The sequence below is a fragment of the Pelodiscus sinensis genome, chromosome 1 (assembly GCF_052426305.1).
Source record: "Pelodiscus sinensis isolate ZL-2025 chromosome 1, ASM5242630v1, whole genome shotgun sequence".
NCBI classification, from domain to species: domain Eukaryota; kingdom Metazoa; phylum Chordata; order Testudines; family Trionychidae; genus Pelodiscus; species Pelodiscus sinensis.
In genome coordinates this window covers 91,933,581-91,953,053 of record NC_143052.1, presented here as the reverse complement: position 1 = coordinate 91,953,053, position 19,473 = coordinate 91,933,581, and the positions used below count along the sequence as shown (strand labels likewise).

Here is a 19,473-nt window from a genome sequence, read left to right as displayed (position 1 = left end):
AAGACCAGAGCAGCTCTTCCCTCTCACCACAAGTCCAAGACAGAAAGGGAAAAGCTCCCCTAGCCTTGAGGCTATGGAAGATAGCAAGAGCTCCTCCAGTCCTGGGACTGCAGCAGAGGTCCTGATGCTGGAGTTTCCTCCTGCTGCTCCCCAGCTTCTGTCAAGGACAGGATTGGGGGAGCACTGAGGATTTCCCTTGTCCCCCTCCATCCCTTCCAGGGTCAGAGTAAGGAGGTCTTGGGGACTTCCCCTGCTACTCCCAGCTTCTGCTGGGGTCAGGCACAGCAAGAAGGGCACTTTCCCAGCAGTTCCAAGGCTGTGGCTGTCCAGCCCAGCTGCCCGGGAGCAAGGTGCTAGGCCAGTGGCTAATCCACCACTGCTTGCAGTGTTGGTACAGCCATGTTGTAACCAGGATATTAGAGAAACAAGATAAAAGATGTATGAGGTGAACTTCTTTTACTAGCCAAAATTCTGGCTACTCAGAGCTCTGCTACACAGACACCTGAAGAAGCACTCTCTGTAGCTTGAAGGCTTATCTCTATCACTAACAGAAGGTGATCAAGTAAAAGATATTACCTCATCTACTTGTCTGCTGATGCATATCATATACATTCCAGTTTGATTTTGTTAGCTGTCTGTAACCTATGTTTTTGCCTGTCTTTTACTATATTCTTTCATCAAAGCCCTTGTGCTGAGGAGGAAGAAAGGAATGCTGGCGTGTCTGGTTTTGAATAGGACAATCTTTAAAGGTTACCTGAATAGCTCACTCTTAACAAAATAAGGTTTGCCTGCAGCAGCCTGCAGGAAGTTCTGCCCAACCTTGCTAGACAGCTCTAGGATTTTGAGAAGTGTAATATCCTCAGATGTAAACAGACACTGGGGAACTCAAGAGTGACTCAGAGCCAGAGGCAGCTTAGGTAGAATCGCACTGACTGCAAAGGTCAGAGAGAGACTAACTAGAAGGGAAACCATATGCAGGAGCAGGGATTCTGGCTCTTTAAAGATCTCTGACCTAAGCCAAATATTCCAGAGGTGTAAGGAAATGGAAGAAAGTTAATGCAAGTATGCATGTTATTTTGTCTGTATTTCTTCAGCTAAAGTAATGAGTGATTACTTTTTGGAATCCTTACAAAACATGCATTTTGTTATCATGTGTCTCTGCACAGATGAAATGCAAACCCAGAGCAGCATGAGGTTGGAAATGTGAGAGGTAATGTATAGCTATTGGGAAATCAAGGGATAAAGTATGACAGTACTAGTCAAGGGGGTGTAGGGCACCTGGACCACAGGGTCCCATTTCCACAAAGGTGAGACAAGAAGCATGCCAGAGCTACCAAGGAAAGAGATTGTGCTGTGGCCTACTTAGATCAAAGGAACCTTAACGCCACATAGATCTAGCATTCTGGGACTGAAACACATTAGCTTAGTGAGTTACAATAGGGTTGTGCAACAATAACACAGCAGAACCTCGTCACATGTTTTAATTTGGAGAATCAAGCCCCTTCTATTACATCCTCTAAGCACAAACTTTTCTTTGATTGTGAAGTTTACTGGTGCAGTGGTGTTCTAAATGAGGGTAAAGTTCATGGTAAGCAAAAAACCTCAACTTGCATTTCTCATCCTGGACTTGCTCAACCTAGATTGCTTGTTTATTTTTGGTGCCCAGTCAAAAATAAACTACAAAACTACTACCCTTCTCAGCATGGAGTAAGGGTACAGAGTTAGTCTATGTAACCATGTTTCTATTCATCCTTCCTTCCATGTTCCTTATGTTTGTTAGACCCACTCACTACATCTTGTCTTGCATTATATTGAAAGCCATTTAATGTAGGGTTGAAAGATGGCTGAAACAAAAATACTGAACACCCCCTTCCCCCCCCCCAAAAAAAAACCACTGGGAAAAAAAATTTGGGGGGGGGGAAGAGAGGGGGGGAACCAAAGTTGTGGAGCAAAAAAAAAAAAAAAAGAAGACTCCAAGGACTTAAGACAAAAAAAAATTAAAATAAAACAGCATTAAAACAGCATGTCCCCTTTAAGTGCAGGGTTAGGAACACAGGAGAGGTTGAGCACTAAGACCCAGGGAAGGCTGGGTGCTGAGTGTCTGTAGGGTTGCCAGATGCCCAGCATTTTCACCTCCTGGCCAGGGAAAAAATTAGAAAATACTGGACATTTTATGTGTCCGGTATTCTCTGAATTTTTTTTACTGGAACTGGAGCCGAAAATACCAGGCTGTCCAGGTGAATACCGGACACCTGGCAACCCTAATTTTGTGGCAGACATGTTTATTACTGTGTAAGCATGATGGCCAGCACAATAGGTCCTTGATTCTGGGCTATGCCAAAAAAAAAAAAAAATCAAAAACCATAAGCCATTACTGTTCATGAAGTAGTGGAAAGTTCAGCAGATGAAAGGTAGGAAAGGGGTAAACTCAGGCTGCAAGTTCCCAAAAACCAGCAGAACCAAGATTTTTTCAAAGCGGATAATGCAGAGATGTAAAAAAAGGTATCCCCTTCCTCACACAAAAACTACCTGTAAACTCAGTGTGACTATCCTACCAGAAAGAGATATGAACTCCCAAGTCCTTTCTTGAGGGCAACCAACAGCCTTTAGGATTTGAAACTCTGGCTGCAAAATGCCACATTTACACTCCAACTATATTAGGAAAATGCCCTGATGTTACCAATGGTTGTCAGCAACAGCTCCTATTGAACTGGTATTAAATGTGGTTTATCTGCTAGAATAGAGGAGACATCATTTTCAATACCGTTAGAGGAAAACATGCTACGGACAGCACATTCCACCAGCTTCCACTTTCTGCAACAGAGGAGTTTTGTCCCATTCCCTCTAATAAGTAATCCTTTTAAGTATCTGCTATGGGGAGCCCCAACAAATCCTTTGCTTATGATCACTAACAAATCATTTCTTTCCCACAGATCGGCTGGTAAGGACCTCAAGAAGTCCTATGCACAGATTTACATATTTTATTTGGCCTTTCAATAGAGGATAGGAATGTTGGTTGTGAACAATCCTGATGCTTCCGTATCAATCCCTAGAGTTGAGATTTTAATTAAACACATTTACCATTATCACACATGAGAAATCCATTTTGGAGATAGAAAAACTCTCCAAGCTTTATTGCTTTCCAATCCCTGCATCTCTCCTTCCACCTTTGAGGCCATGCACTGGGCTACTATCCTGACAGACTGATCTTTAAACGTCCTCAGTCTTGCTCCTTAATTTGTAGTAATGTACAGAACTCCCCTCCCTGCAGTCCAGGAGAAAGAATCAATTTATCACTCTGTGTAGTTTATCATGTGAGAGAGTCTGCGTACCCTTATGTTCATCACTTTTGCAAGACTATGATAAATTTTGTACAAAGTATGCCTTGTGAGGTATAACTTGAAAACTCATCTGCTGAACATTATCATGGTAAAATATGTATGGTAACACTGTAGGTAATGTTATAAAAGTCTACTGTATGATGTTACTAAAACATATTCTATATCTGAGGAAAGAGTCACAAACCAGTTCATCGGGCCTCATCTAGACTGGCAAGTTACAACACAGTAAAATCAGCTCCCAGTGCTGTAACTCCCGAGGTATCCATAATGGCAAGGCACTTCATGTGCACTAACTTCACATTTGCTACGCTCTAGGTAAACAATCTCAAACGAGAAGCACAGAGCTTTCTGCGCTGCAGCTATCATGCTGCAGTGCCAGTTTGGATTCCCTGGTGTACTACAAAGCTGTGACTGGCCTCCAGAAATGTCCTATAATCCCTCTAGTGGATACTCTGCTCAGTGTTTTGAACTTGGAAAGATGCCCTGCAGGTATGCACATATTCCCTTTCAAAGCTCCATTTCAGACAGCATGCATTCTGTGCTGGTCTGCACCAGGACAAAGAGCTAACCATTCAGGTGGAATGCTCATGCTTTTGAACACAGAGATAGGCTTCTGTTTGAGCTAGTGAGAAAGACACAGAGAGCTGAGGAGGAAGGTAGGGAAGGGGGGGGTTGATGTGTAAGTTTCCCCCTCCCCCTGCCTCAGGATGTGTTGTTTCCTGCCCCTAGCTGAACTTACAAGACAGCATGATGAGGTCTCCCAAAACAGACGGTCTCCCCACTTACACACACACTCGCACTCTGTCACATTCTCCACCCCTTGCCCCTGCTCTGCAACTGAAAAGTAGCTGTCAATGTAGTAGGGCAACCATGGAGCAATGGGATTGAGAAACCTGCATCATGCGACTCTGCCTGCCCTATGCGCCATTGCAAACTCTTCCCAAAACACCCTGCAGCCAGTTGCACCAGAGGATGCCTATCACAATGGACTACTCTTTGTGGCATTAGAACAGCTGCTAATGTGGATGTGCTCCAATGTCTCAAGGAATACAATGTGGATACAACAGTGGTTTCCCTGCATTGCTCTGAGAGCGATGCTGTAATTACAAGAGCTGTACATCTACCAGTGTAGATACACCCTCAGAGACAAAAGGCAAACTAATGCCTCATGCTGGCAGGGCCAGAGGGTTTAAGAGATCCTGTCTGAAAGGAGTTCAGCCAAAAAGACTTCTAAAGTATGTGCTGAGTGCGATCTTCGCTTTGAATGTACTTAGCTTGTTAAGTCAGGTATTAGTTTGGTTTTGTGTTTCATTTCTTTGTAACCAATTCTGACTTTTAGGCCTCATTACTTGTAATCGCTTAAAATCTACCTTTCTGTAGTTAATACACTTGTTTTATTGTTTTATCTAAATCAGTGTGTGTTTCGGTGGAAATGCTTAGGATAACAAGATTTCTGCATATAATTTTTCTATTAATGAAATGACTGATTTTATATGATCTTATAGTGTCCATAAAAGGGCTAGGTAGTACAAGATGCACATCTCTGGGGAGAAGTCTGGTATTGGGAATTTGCAGGTGTCACTTTGCAATATAATACAGGAATAACTGACTAGAGCACTTCTATATACTTCAGCAGTTCCCAACCGCCAGTCAGTGGACCGGTGTGAGTCCACAAACTGCTGATTGCCAGCCCAGACAGGCTGCCAGAGCTAAAGCTGGCTGTTTGCAGCAGCTCATCTCAGGCAACCATAGTAGCTGATTTTGCCTGCCAGTGGCACTGGAGCTGAGGCAGCAGCAGGAGGAGGTGGAACAGGATGCACTTCCCTCCATCCTTTCCCCTCCCACCCAGGTTAAGATGGCTCCACCTCTACCCATGGGGGCATGAGACATGCTTGGAGAGGGAAGGGGCACAAAGGAGAAGGGAGCGTGCACACCGCCAATGGCCACACTCCCTAGAGGGGGCAGCCTCACTTTGGGAAATGGAGGGGTATAGTAGGGATCAAAGGGGTGGTGGGTGAGGGTGCGGTAGAGTCACAGGGCAAGAAGGTGTTGGCATAGGCTGTAGGGGTCAGAGGTTAAAGGGCACAGGAAGTAGGTATGGGAGTCAAAGGGTGTTAGGCACTGTGGACCAAGCAGCTGGGCTTGGGGCTAGACAGACCAGTAACATTTTATCTGCATATTTTCATATTAATTATGCAAATAATTAATATGCAAATATGAAGACACAATGTTACTGGTCCCTCAAAAGTTTGCGAATAAGCTTTCCGATCTGCAGTATAAAAAAGGTTGGGAACCACTGATTTACTTGCTAGATGCTTTGTGAGAGCAGGCCAGGAATGGTTGCTCTCACAGTGAAGTAGTGTAAAAGGTACTCCAGTTGGAGAACTAAAGGTAACCAATTGTTCAAGAGCCCAGATCATACCCGTGGTAATGTTACATCATGTTCCTATGACATCATATTGGGCTCCTGCAGCACTCCTGACATAGGGGATCAGGAATCAAATCTTTGTTTCCCACAGAGCAGAGCAGACAGCAAAAGCCACGCATATTGGCTCAGACTCTATCTTCCATCTTTCTATATCTTACTTAGCAGCATCTGAAAGTAAAATTCGGACTTAATGAAAGGTCAAGGCCACGAAACAGAAAGTTATACCAAAATATCCAAGTTCTCGTTATACCTAGTGTGAGAAATAACTGGAGTTATGAAACCTGTTCATTCTAAGAATGAAACAGTGGAGGAAGGGTTAGACCTAACATAAGAACTGAAGATAGAAAGTAACAGACACAACATTTCTGTGCAAATCCTTGGCTATATCTGGGGCAAACAGAGAGACACCAAAGGTTAATGCAGGCAAACAGAAAACAACGAAGCATGTCAAGGTCTTGGATGGTATTTGGCACCCTACTCATCCAGGGAAATAAATATACTTGCAGCACTCCTCCACTCTTCTGGGTAATAAGACATGATGAAGATTTCTCACATTATTGAAAGCCACAACTGGTTTCTAGTCACGAAGCACAGCAGCAACTGAGAGGCAGTGAATGTACATGCCTACAACCTCAATATCATGCTTACTGGGAGGCAGGTGTCGGTCCAGTGGAATTGTAGTAATGTCTGAATCCAAAATCAACTGCCAGACAATTCACAATGTTAGGAGCTAAACACTACAATTAGACTAAAAAACCTTTTAGTGGGAGTTTGAACATTCCATTTTTCTATAAAATCAATATGCGGAGGAGGGAAAGATTCAATTTCTCTTTGCTCTGACAAACAAGGCTTTCCCACCAACCATTTCCTAACACACATATCTTGCTCTTGTGTCACACCCAAAACTAAACCTCAGACATGCTGACTTAATTCAAAGCTTCAGGAGGACCAGTAAAGAGTTGTCAGTTGTTTACTTATCTTTTCTTCTAGGTATGAGTTGATTTATCTCTTCTGTTTATCACCCTCTTGTAAAAAATTAGATAAAGAGCCACAAATATGCTGGATGGTTTACTTTGTTAGTTTAGGGTGGGGTTCTCCAAATGCCATCTGATCAGATATAGAAATCTCAAACATTCTTCTCCTCAACCACTAAGTTCTGGTCTACATTACAAAATTGCATCAACAAAGTATGTCAACATAACTGCATAAGTGTCTACACTAAAATTTCGCTCCCACCAATGCAACTGCCCTGCTATGTTGACATAGTAATTCCACCTCCACAAGAGATGCAGGGTCAATGTTGACACAGATTGATGTGTTAATATATACATTGTGTTACTTGTGTTGACTATCACTGGCTTTCAGAAGACATCCCACAATGCTTCACTCTGACAGTATAGTTGGTACAAGCGCTCTTGGAGAGGACATACACCACTGATACAAGAAGCATAGTGCAGATATGCAAAAATTATTTAATCACTGCAGCAGCTGTATGTCAACACAACTTAGATCAACATAATTCTGGAGTGTATACATGCCCATACAATTTCTGTCACACTGTGGGCACTCCAGCACAGTAAATACAGTGATCAAAGGAACTTCCATATCTTCTTCACAGATCATTTCCAAATATAAAGTAAGCAAAAAGAGAGCAATATGTATGAGAAACATCAAGAGGGGGAACGACAAAGATGTGTGTCCTGTCTCATCCCATTCCTGTCCCTACAAAAATGCAGAGAAACCAAATAAACAGCAGACCCACAGTTGATCTTAACTCACAATTCCCACTCAGGGACAAATCCAATGCCCACTGAAGTCAATGGGAATCTTTGGATCAGGTCTTCAGTGCTCTAAAAGAAGCTGAAACCTTCTATACATGATAGGGGTGGAGAGAAGAGGAAACACTTAAAAACCATGGCTATAGCCCTAATATCAATAAGATTTGCATTTACAAGCATGTTGCCATTATTCCAAAACCAAACATTACAAAATTCAGAGTTATGGTTGTATGTAAAAGAAATCCAAAATACACTGAGGCAAGAAACACAATTAAGACACCCAAGTCGCCCTAACACTGCCTTTTAATGATATTATTTAATAACCCTTTCACTGCAGTTAATGAGTAATAGTATTTGTGGCCTCTGATTAAACTCAAAACAATTCTAGATTTATCCACTGAATGTGGTCAGTAATCAGGCTGTGGAGAACCTATGGTATGGAAGTTTTAATCTTTTTAAAATGCTTTCTTTCCTGCATGAAATCCTCTTGGCAGTTCCTGGTTCACTGATTGTATCTCAGAATTACGAATACCAGAGGTTGCAGAATAGTGATAGAAATGTAGCCGTGTTAGTCTGGGGTAGCTGAAGCAAAATGCAGGACAATGTAGCACTTTAAAGACTAACAAGATGGTTTATTAGATGATGAGCTTTCGTGGGTCAGAGTGGGTCTGTCCCACGAAAGCTCATCAACTAATAAACCATCTTGTTAGTCTTTAAAGTGCTACATTGTCCTGCATTTTGCTTCAGAGGTTGCAGAGAGACTGCTGGTGTTTGTGATGTCATATTCTGAGGGTGCTGCAATAATCAAGAAGTGCAAGATCAAATAAAAGAATTTTTAATGAAATTTCAGATTTATTTCTATTCTGAAATCCCTCTTCCCTAAGCATGGTCCAGTTAGTAGCACATAACACAGGAATTTGGAATCAACTCATTTTTAATTTTTGTGCTGCAGTTCACTTTTGGTTTGTTTGCTTGGGAGGGAGGGGGAGAGAAGAAATGGAGAATGTTGCAGTATCTGACTCTTATCACATCTCTCTAAATATGCTGCATCCTTCCTCTGAGTCTGACTGACCTTGGGTACGTGGGAAGAATCTGTACATTACATGGAGAACTACACTGACAACTTGCCAGGAACTTGAGGGCTGTGTCTGGTTTGGCTTATGCATTTCCATTTTAGACAAATGCATACAACTGTAATGTTTGGGTGTATTTGTATCTTCCTTGATTAATAAAATATGCTTGATGATTTAGTTCACTGCCAGTGAAAGCCTGTAACTTATTCCGCTTTCTCTTCATTGGAGTTATAGGAAGGAGAATGCATTCAGGGATTCCATAGGTGGCATTTGACTATTAGAGATCCTTGTAACAAAGCAATAAATGCAATTATGCAGACTGCATTCCAAAAAGGCATAGTCCAGGACAATAAAAACATGTATGGCAACTATCTTGGGGGTTACGGGGCTGGCCAGAATTCTCTGGGGTCCCCATCCCAGGATAATACAGCCAGCCCACTCCTTCCCTGAACAGCCCTTTTGAAAACTAAACTTTTTCTTGTTGCTTGTTCAGATCCTTGCTTTTTGTAACAGAGGCTAGGAATGGTCTTATTAATTTTTTTTGCCCAGGCATTTTGCCAAGTTGGCAAACATATTTGCTTGAGCAGAGGGGAGATTATTCATCAAAGGGACAGACACAAAGTCTGCTCTAAGAATGGATGAATCAAAGGATTCTGAGAGGGGTAGTCATGTTTGGTCTGTATCTGCAAAAATAACGAGTCAGTCCTGGGGCACCTTAGGGTGTGTCTACACAGCAGCATTATTTTGGAATAACAGCTGTTATTCTGAAATAACAATGCAAGTATCTACACAGCAATTCTGTTATTTTGAAATAAATTTGAAATAACGGATGGCTTATTCTGACGTCTGTAACCTTCATTCCACGAGGAATAACGTCTATTCCAAAACAGCCATTTCAGAAAAGCAATAGCATGGACGCTCCACTGCTGCCATTTTGAAATAGCTCCTCCCCAGGGCCGTTCAAACTAATACTCCCCAGTGCCTCCTGGGGTTCTAAATCAAGGTAGCGTGTCCACATTAAGGAAGCCTACTTTGGACTAATTTTGAGGCTTCCCTGTAGTGTAGATGTGCTATTTTGAATAAGCTGGTTTGGAGTATTTCTTCCAGAATAGCTTATTTCAAAATAAGCATGCAGTGAAGATGTACCCCTGGAGACCAACAGATTTATTAGGGCATAAGCTTTCATGGGTAAAACCCACATCATCAGATAAATTGGAGTAGAGCTCCTCTTCACCCTTCTGATCTCATTTGGATATTGCAAAGTTTTAAGTGTCCTGAATATATATTTTTTTGCAAGTCCAAGGGGTTTTGTTAATGCATGCTGAATGTAAGGGATGTAAAATCCCAGTTAATCAGTTAACCAATTAATAACCGATTAAGGGATCCTGCTCCTGCCCCCACCCCTAATGTGGATAGGGGTAGCAGGAGCCAGCAGCTGTGCACGTGGGGAAGAGGGGGCAGCAGCAGGAGCCAGCAGACCTGCGCAAGGGAGGGGGTAGCTTCTGTTCCTGGCCCCCTCCATCCTGTGCGAGGCTCCCAGCTACTGCTGCCGGCCCCCCCACACTTCTATTGAATACCGAGAGTTAATGGAAGCAGACATTTATAAATCTGTATCATCTCATTTACAGAAGAAATGTTTCATTATAGTAATGCTTATTTATTCTAGAGGGTTTGGTTATGATAATCAGTAATGTTTTCCATTTTGCACTTAACATGAGGGTTCAAATGCTTTGTTTTGTATGGAAAAATACAGCATAGTCTCGACATATTATAGTGCTCTGAAAGTACAAAATGAAAATTTTACGGGAACTAACAAACAGATTTATTAATTGGTTTGTATACAAAATAATTAAAAGGTGAGGTTTTTTAAAGAAACTGCACCGTGTCAGGTTTTTCTTTGTTCCTAATAATTGTAACAGTGAAATAACATATACACATCAAAACTTTTCATATAGTTTAAATGAATTAAAATCTTCTGTGTAAACTAACTTTTTAAGAAATTATTCTGTATTTAACCCATTAACCATTATTTTATCTATTTGATATTGTGTATGCTAAGGACAGATTCAGCTCAAGAACTGAGGTAACTGTGACATCAGACTCATCTCAGCCAGCTATCACCCTTCCTCTATAGCTAACTTTCATGTTACAGTTCAATTAGTTAAAATGACTTGGGCCAGGCCTATAGACCTAACATTTAAGTTGACATAGCTTTATGGCTCAGGGATGTGAATTTTTCCTATGAATTCTTTTCATGAGACATGTCAGTAAGCCAACCTAACCCTCATATAGATGCTGCTAGATGGACGGAAGAATTCTTCCATTGACATAGGCACTGCTTTTCAAAATACAGTTTTAACTACAGTAACTGAAAATCGCATCCCTTTGCAGCCGGGAGTGTTCACCCTATGGCAAATTATATGCAGCTGTGCTGCGGAAGTGCTTGGAGTGTAGACATTGCATCATTTAAGGGGAAATTGGGCACAATGTGTCAAGAGTTCTCCTTGGTAAAATATAAGGCTCAAATGCCACTGCTGTCTAAAGAGTCTGTGGCTACAGTCTAGCTTTTTGCTGGAAAGGCTCCCCATGTCACTTGTCTTGGCTCGGCTTCACTGTACTTTGACGCAGCATTGCTGAGGGAACTGAAAAATGAAGGGAGAGCACCTACAGCATACAGATGCTGGAGTGTATTCTGCCCACCGTCTTCCCTTCATGTAATGCTGTAGTGCCACTCTCACTAACCCAGGACTCTGAGCTAGGAATATAATAGTGTAGTTGATTAACTGCTAAGCAAAAGCGTATAGGTTAATGCTATAGACTACACGCATTCCCCATCCTCCAAATTTTTTTTTTTAGCAGGCTGGCCAGTATTCAGGCTCAGTCCTGTCTTGAAACAGGTCCAGGGCCTATCCCTGCTGCGGCTCTGCATTTAAAGTGTATTAGGAACCAGGCGGGCAGGCAGCCCCACTCAGTTTTGGCTTGTACCTAGTTCGGGAGCTCAGACCCGCCCTAGACAGTGGCTGCTGCCACCCCACACTGCTCCCTCTTTATCAGAGACTGCAGCACAGGGCAACAGGCAGCCGGTCAATGAGGGGAGCTGGTTTTTAAACTGGCTCCCCTTGCGGACCAGCTTCTGCATGGCACCTTGCACTGCTGCCTCTGATACAGAGGCATAGCACATAGTGGCAGTGGGATCCTCAGGAGTGAGGCCAGTGCACGCTGGCTGCTGGCCCCACCCCCAGGGACTACAGAATAGTTGACTAACCTATAAGAATTCTTGAGGTTACTCGACTAATCAATTAACCAATATTTAACATCCCTACTCAACCAGTAAGATAATAGTAAATTAAGAGCCAGATTCACTAATATGCTTCAGCTGCAAACCCAGTTTAACTGGTTGGTGTTCTCCTGTTTCTGAGGCTCTAGTGGGTTGCTGAATTTCCTCTTTAAATTTTTAATTTTAGCTTTTACGTTTGTACTATACATATTCAAATTATTAGAACTATTTCATGGTACTGTTCCCTTTTGATTTTATCAGCTAATGTTTATGTATGACATTTTTAAAAACAAAGTACATTCCCAGACAAAAAATTGATAAGATAGAGTTAAATTTGAGAGTACATATCAGTAACTTAAAGATAAAAAACATTATGGAGATGTAGTAATTATTCCAAAGTCAAGTATTATAAATATAGAAAATGCTGAGTTAAGGCTATGGATGTAAAGGAGTAGTCAACTATTAAACTACTTGATAAGCCTATGCTTATCAATTCGACTACTCACACTTCCTCCCAAAGGGGCAGGCTGCCCAGCTCCTACTGCCTTTTAAATTCCAGAGCCGCAGCGGGGATTGGTCCTTCACCCAGCACAAGCCAGAACTAAGCCAGGCTGCCTATTGACTAATCAAGTAGTCAATAAAAATTCTATCGACTACTTGATTAGTTAAATACCCACATTTTAACATCCCTAGTTGAGGTTACACTTAAGATAGCCAAACACATGGAACTAAAAAACACATAGTTAAGGTACTGTGTACAAATACAGTCCAATTTCAGAGTTACAAACACTACAGTTACAAACTGACCAGTCAGCCACACATGTTATTTGGAACCGGAAATACACAATCAGGCAGCAGCAGAGACCAATTACAAAAGCAAATGCATTACAGTAACTTAATGTTCAGTTGCAAACTTTTGAAACAACCATAATGTTTTTTGTTCAGTGTTACAAATATTTCTGAGTTCCAAACAACCTCCATTCCCAAGGTGTCCATAATTCAAGATTCTTTTGTAATGTTAATTTGGTCCTGTAGTGATGCCACCAATATGCTCTTTTTTAAAATAATAATTAGTTAATAGAATTGGTTTACGTGTGTATTTGTATAAGATCTGAAATATTCATTAATCTGGGAGGTAATGTGAGCCGATCCTTTGGGATTGGTAAAACTTTCTTATATAGTAAGTTTTTCAGTAATCCTCATAATCGATTTGGGTGTCTGGGTGGAACCCTAACACTAGCTTGCTTAAAGGGAACTGTGTGGTTGGCATCTGGGTAACCAGGAAGGTAGAGAGCTGTTCTGTGCTGGCTTGGTAAATCTATGTATTGGAATATTCACTAGCTTTGGGAATTGGATGCCCTGCTCTTTGCAGTTCATCCTAATTGAATGACCGTGGCTGACTCCCCTGGGCATGAAAAACTAAAGCCTTGACATTTTTACTAATTAAGAGATCCCACAGCATATTTTGAAAGGCACAGTGTTGGCTCAGGAGTATTTTATTTGGGGCAAATAAAATTGTCTAACAGATATTTTCTACATAACCTCAGATACATAAAGTTGTTTTACTCTATTAAGTAGATGCTGTATTCCTCCCAAGAAGTGGCTGCACAGCTGTGGTGAGTGGTCACCTCAGAATTAAGGATGTCAAGTAGCATGTATTTCACCGATTGAATAGGCAATGCATTTTTGCATCGACTATTAGATTAGTCAACAGGGCGGCGCTGCCCCTTTTAAATGTCACCACATTGGTTCAAAGGGCAGCACCCCTCAGAGACCAGGATCAGCTGAGGACTCCCCAGCTGACACCGGGTTCCACGTGGCACTGCCACTTTGAAACGCCGTGGTGGTGTTTCAAAGGAGCAGCACCGCACTGCTGATCCTGGACTTAGCACCACATGGACCCTGAAGTCAGCTGGGGACTCCAGCTGCCCCTGGGCTCCAAGCGACGCTGCCCCCTTTGAAACGCTGCTGCAGCATTTCAAAGGGGCAGCACAGCACAGCTGATCCCAGGCTTAGTGCCACATGGAGCCTGGGGTCAGCTGGGGACTCCAGCGCTGCTGCATTGAAATGCTGCAACGGCATTTCATGGGGGCAACACCACACAGCTGACCCCGGGCTCTGTGCGGCGCTGCCACTTTGAAACCCCGTGGTGACTTTTCAAAGGAGCAGTGCCGCACTAAGCCCAGGATCAGCTGTGTAGTGCTGCCCCTTTGAAATGCCACCATGGCATTTCAAAGTGGCAGTGCTACACGGAGCCTGGGCTCCCTGCGGCGCTGCCACTTTGAAGTACCCTCCACTTCCCCCTCACTTGTTGCCTCTATCTGATAGAGGCAGCAAGGGGGGAGAAGCAACTAGTCGACTAGTCCTTAACATTCCTATTCAGAATCAGAGGCAGACAGCTATAACGTGTTTAATATTCCAATGCCATGAAAAAATAAGCAATCTGGATTAAAAGTACAGCTTTGAACTCCAGATTTGACAATTGGCAACATATTTTTAAAAAAGCTTAAAAAAGGGCTGAATGGGGAGCTATTTTTGTGGTCAATTAACAAATCAAAGGGAAAGGCTGATTCACCATTTCTGTTCTCACAATATATATATATATATTTTAAAGGCAAGTACCTAAAAACTTTACTCAGACACTAACTAGCCTCCAATAACAAGGCCAAAACTGAATAGACCACAAGCACTGAATTCTCCTCCCTGCTGGGAGAGATCCATCTTGGTTAAGGCATAAGTATAGCAGCTGCAGACTCAGTGCACTGCTCATTCCCCCAGCTGTACATGCTCTGGAGGTAATAAAAGATTTTGACCTTCAACTCTGATCTTTCACCAGTGGTAACTAAATAAAAAACGAAAGGGAAAAAAACAGAGAAACAAGAAGGTGATTGACCCCTGATGCCAGCAGATATAATGAAGGCACACTTATTTTAAATACTCTCTTAATGTATCTAGAAGCTTTAGCTCTGTGAGACATTTACACCACACAGTAAAATGCATCCCTCTAATAGTAAGTAGGCAGCTTTGAGACTGTGGGCATTTAAGTAAGTTTAAGTATAATTGATAACAAATATTAAAATATGCCACTTTATTCTCCTCTATCCTCCAAACAAAATTCCAGTTGAGAAAAAGATGCTTTACTCCCAACTCCATTCTTCTGAGAATACCCTTTCCCCCCTCCCCACAAAGGCTCACCCCCGAAGCAATATGACACATGCTGGCACTTATGAGTACTGGCACCTTGACCATTTCCAGTACATGGAGCCTAAGCAGTGTTTAGATAGAGAACGCATGGGAGATGAAATGTGTAATCCTATGTCTGAAGCTCTCTGCACCGTCAAGACTTTTATATTTGAGACTCATGTTTCAGTCAATTGAATGAAGGATGCAAGAAAATGAGCCTTACTACAGGCAATGAACACCTGCTTCTATGCCTTCCACAAACAGCTTATCCAATTCACATCTCTGTTCAACAGGAGGAACCAGGAACTGGAAAACATTTCAGTTACCACATTTCTTTCATGTACTGCCAAGGCCCTGCAGATGGCAAATAGGGGCTATAAACGATACAGAATCTCAAGAAGCGAGGGGACATCAGATCACCTAATCCAGCTCTAAGCCTCCTCTTAGCTTTTGTGAAAAACCACATAATCTAGGATATCTAATGCAGGTCTGTCTCCTGGCTAAGGGCTTTATATGGGAGGTATGCGATGAGAATATGGATCTCAGCAACAACAGGGGACAGGGAATAAGACTGAGTACCTGAGCATTTTCACAGGCAAGGTGCATGGGGAAGAGGAATGAGGACGGACAGGGAACCTGGACATTCTCAGTGTTAAGGTGGAGTTCTGTACTATGGCTCTCAAACTAGACACAGAGCTGCCCTAAGCATGAGCTGCCCACAGGAGCAGAAGATGTGTAAGTGACATGTTCCGTTTCCAGAGCAATAAAGGGAGTTTTCTTTTGAATATCTTGTCTTCTCATTTCCCATTTGACATTAACATTCAACCCAACAAATGACGTTTGCAATATTATTAGAAGAAACTGATTTTAAATTATGTAAATCATTTAAATCAGTGTCCAGTAGAGACAAGACCTCTCAGCATCCTACTAACATTTTAACAAGGGGCCTCTCTCAGAGAGCTCTCCTTTATCTTGTGATAAAAGCCACCAAGTATGGGCACTGCAAAGACAATAAGCTTCTGCAAAATTCACTGGCTTTACCGCATAGAAAATATGGTCACAATTTCCAAAAGTGACTACAGATGTGATCATTGCACACTGATGCTATTGGCATTCTCAGTATATTTCTCAGATTCAAAGCACATATCCATTAGACTGTTTGTTCATGGAGCTTCATCTTTTCTTGCCTGCAGTTGAGACAGCATTGTAAGTGAGTAGTAATTAGGGGGTCTTCAGATTTTGGGCGCCCAGCTTTTGAAATACTTTGAAAAGCAAGTCCCTTTTTTTGGAGGGGTGGAGATGGGGGGATGTCTCAGATTAAGCACCCAAAAACTGAAGTACCTCAAATCGCTAGTCATTTTTGGAAATGTAGACTTAATGTCTTCTCACAATAGCAGTCAAGAAAAGATACAGTCCCTTGGGGCAAACAATCTACTAGATATGTGCTTTGAACCTCAGAAATAACCGAAAACACTGATAGCATTGGACATAGTTCATGTATGTAAACTGAACTGGGAAGGTATGGGCCCTGTATGGAGTAGGAGAATGTTTTCTTCTGGGAGAGGTTTTTTCTTGTTGAAAATATCTGACTACTGGAACAATCTGTTTCCTCCCAAAGGCAACCAATGTGCTCTGCAGAATTATTTGCATGTGCCCCATGGATAAAAGTAATCACAGGTAGGGATGAATTATTAGTATTCTCTCCCACCCCCCAAAAAAGAGTGAAATCCATCAAATCAACCCCATCTTCCTTTTTAGATTTGGTGGTGGAATTTTTAGAAGGGGGTCTTTTCAAGCACCTAGAAGCAGATCGCTACTTTAGGCCACGTCTATACTTACCATGCCAGACATCAGTCATCTGGCATCCAATTTAATGAATCTATAAGACCTGCTAAATCGAATGCTGAAGGTGCCCCCCATTGGTGCCAGTACTCCCTGATTCGCAAGGAGTAAGGCAGGTCGATGGGAGCATTTGCTCCTATCAATCTCCCACTGCGGAGTTGGTGCCAAGCTCAGCTTAAGGTAGGTCAAAACCAGCTATGTTAGCAAGCCCATCTTCCAGATCTAGTCTAGACCTAGCCTTACAATGAAATATTCCAGCTGACAGAGTGATGTTGGCAGGTTTCCATTACACATAGTTAGAGTTGACAAACAGCCTTATGATTTTACAAAGAGAAGGAACTATCATTTAGCATATTCCTCAGAAAATCCTCTTCCCTTCCTCCTCAGCCCAAAGAGACAGTATTGCCTGTTTTAATTTTAGCCGACACTAAAGAGGTGTGCGCGCATGGGGAGGTTTCTTAAGGAAGGAAACAGAGGGGAAATGCAGAGAACACCAAAAATAACTCTCACCTACTCTTCGGTGGTCCCTTGTTTGCTTGCTGCTTATGCACATGGAAAACGTCACCCAGTTCAAAGGCTTTAACCAAGTTATTCAGCCCCTTTTCTACCAGATATATTTCTGTATGTTCAAAAAGCTGTTTTGCATGACTGGATGGAGCAGGTAAATAAAGACATGTTATTTACTCCTCCTTGTAACTCAAAGACCATGTGGCACCCAACAAAATTAGTAAGAAGCAGATTTAAAACAAGCAGAAGAAAGTAATATCTTCATGCAATGCAGAGTCAACATGTGGAACTCCTTGAAAGAGGATGTTGTGAAGGCCAAGCTTATAACAGGGTTTATAAAAGAAACAGATATGTTCATATAGAATACATCCATCAATGGCTATCAGCCAGGATGAGCAGAGATGGTGTCTCTAGTCCCTTTTTCCCCAGAAGCTTGATGCTGTACTGTTCATTCACTCTGACGCACCTGGCATTGGACACTGTCAGAAGACAGGATACTGGGTTAGATGGACCATTGGTCTGATCCAGTATGGTCATTCTTATGTTCTCCAAACCTGATTTAGTCCTGGGCACATGAAGTTCAGTATTGCAGTATACTTACCCCACTATTAACATTACCACATCACAGTGTCTGCAGATCTTTTCTCCCTGCTACAGAAACTGCTCTTCACCACAGATTCCTACTAGATGCATTTCAAACAAATAATCTGGCCAACGTAAGAGTAGAGCTGCCTTGGTGCCCTGACATCTTGTATGCATAAGTAGAGATCTTACCATGTGTGTGCCTAAAGACAGACGAATTCACAATGGCCACACAAGAGTAATGGAGAGCTGACAGAAGGCAGGAAGCCTGCTCAGAGTGATTACCAGCATGTGCTGAGTATGTAAAGCACTTCTTAAATGACACACACTCTCCAAAAGGTTTTCATAGCAAGCAATACAGCCACTGTATTTTGAGTACACTTAAAGAAATTTGTTGCCAACACTGCTTCTCAGTATTACAGGTAGATCTAATATTAGAAGGCGGTCTGGTAAAATGGGGTGGGGCTCTCATATCTAGCAATTTTTATGCAGAAACAAAAGTTCAGGTGTTTCAATCCACACATAAACCACCTTTCCTCATTCACAAGCAGGAAACAAATGCATAGCGAAAAGAAAAAAGTTTTAAGAGGTACTTACGCGGCATGATCCCCTGGCTCACCAGCTCCTCCCGTGTCCGTCGCTGCTGAAGCTTCAACTGCAGCACTGCAGGATGCCAGAGAGAGAGGAAAGAGGGAAACAGGTCAGTCGGAGACACCAGAACATGGAGCACATTTTCAGGTACATTGTATTTTCCTCTTCGGTCTCCAAAATAAGCAAGGAGCGGAAGAGAAAGCCCCCTCCTCACACCTCACTCATTTGCACTCCTGCAATTGCAGAAGTGGCCGTAAGTAGCAAGGTTTCCGTATTTGCTGTGGCTGACGAGGAGAGGAAGTTGCAAAGGGTCTTGGCAGGACGATAAAAATCCGCAAAGCACAAAAGCAAGTCCTGTTTCTCAAGAAGCTGTAGAGCACCAAGTGTCTATCCAAACCAAGAACATTTAAAAACAAACAATGTATGGACTGTGTACCAACAAGAAAAGTCCAATACTAACATTCCAAACTGCTCCTAAAATTATAATTACTGATGTGCCTGTTATTTTTATACAATATCTTAGTCACTAAAATGTATTTCAAGTGCAAGATATATGACTGATCCCCCTCTCCACCTACAAATTCTGTAGCATCCTCACATCCTCAAAGTGAGGCACCTTGAGAATATCTAGAAATGCTCCTACCCCATATTCACCCATTACTGGGATTTGATTTGATTTTTTGATGACACATTAAAATGTTTAATAAAAATCTGTTTCCCTTTCAAACACGAATCTTCAACATACTTATTAGAATTGCAGCATGCAGGTTACAAAGGGTGCAGTTCATCCATTACAACTTCATTCAGGAGAGAAATTGTGGGGGATGGTCAAACATCCAAGTACAGATCCAGTAAGGAGATAATAAGCTCA

General features: G+C 42.2%; 1 protein-coding gene across 8 annotated transcripts in view; it reads right to left on the bottom strand.

The window, feature by feature from the left end:
* Positions 1-19,473, bottom strand: part of MRTFA (myocardin related transcription factor A) — a 160,534-nt gene that overhangs the window by 29,915 nt on the left and 111,146 nt on the right. For all 8 annotated transcript variants that reach the window (XM_089775501.1, XM_089775504.1, XM_089775506.1 and 5 more), the window contains one exon: positions 18,609-18,674. In XM_089775501.1, coding sequence (XP_089631627.1) covers positions 18,609-18,615 — 7 coding nt within the window. In that variant the 5' untranslated portion in view covers positions 18,616-18,674. The remainder of the gene's footprint in view (positions 1-18,608; positions 18,675-19,473) is intronic.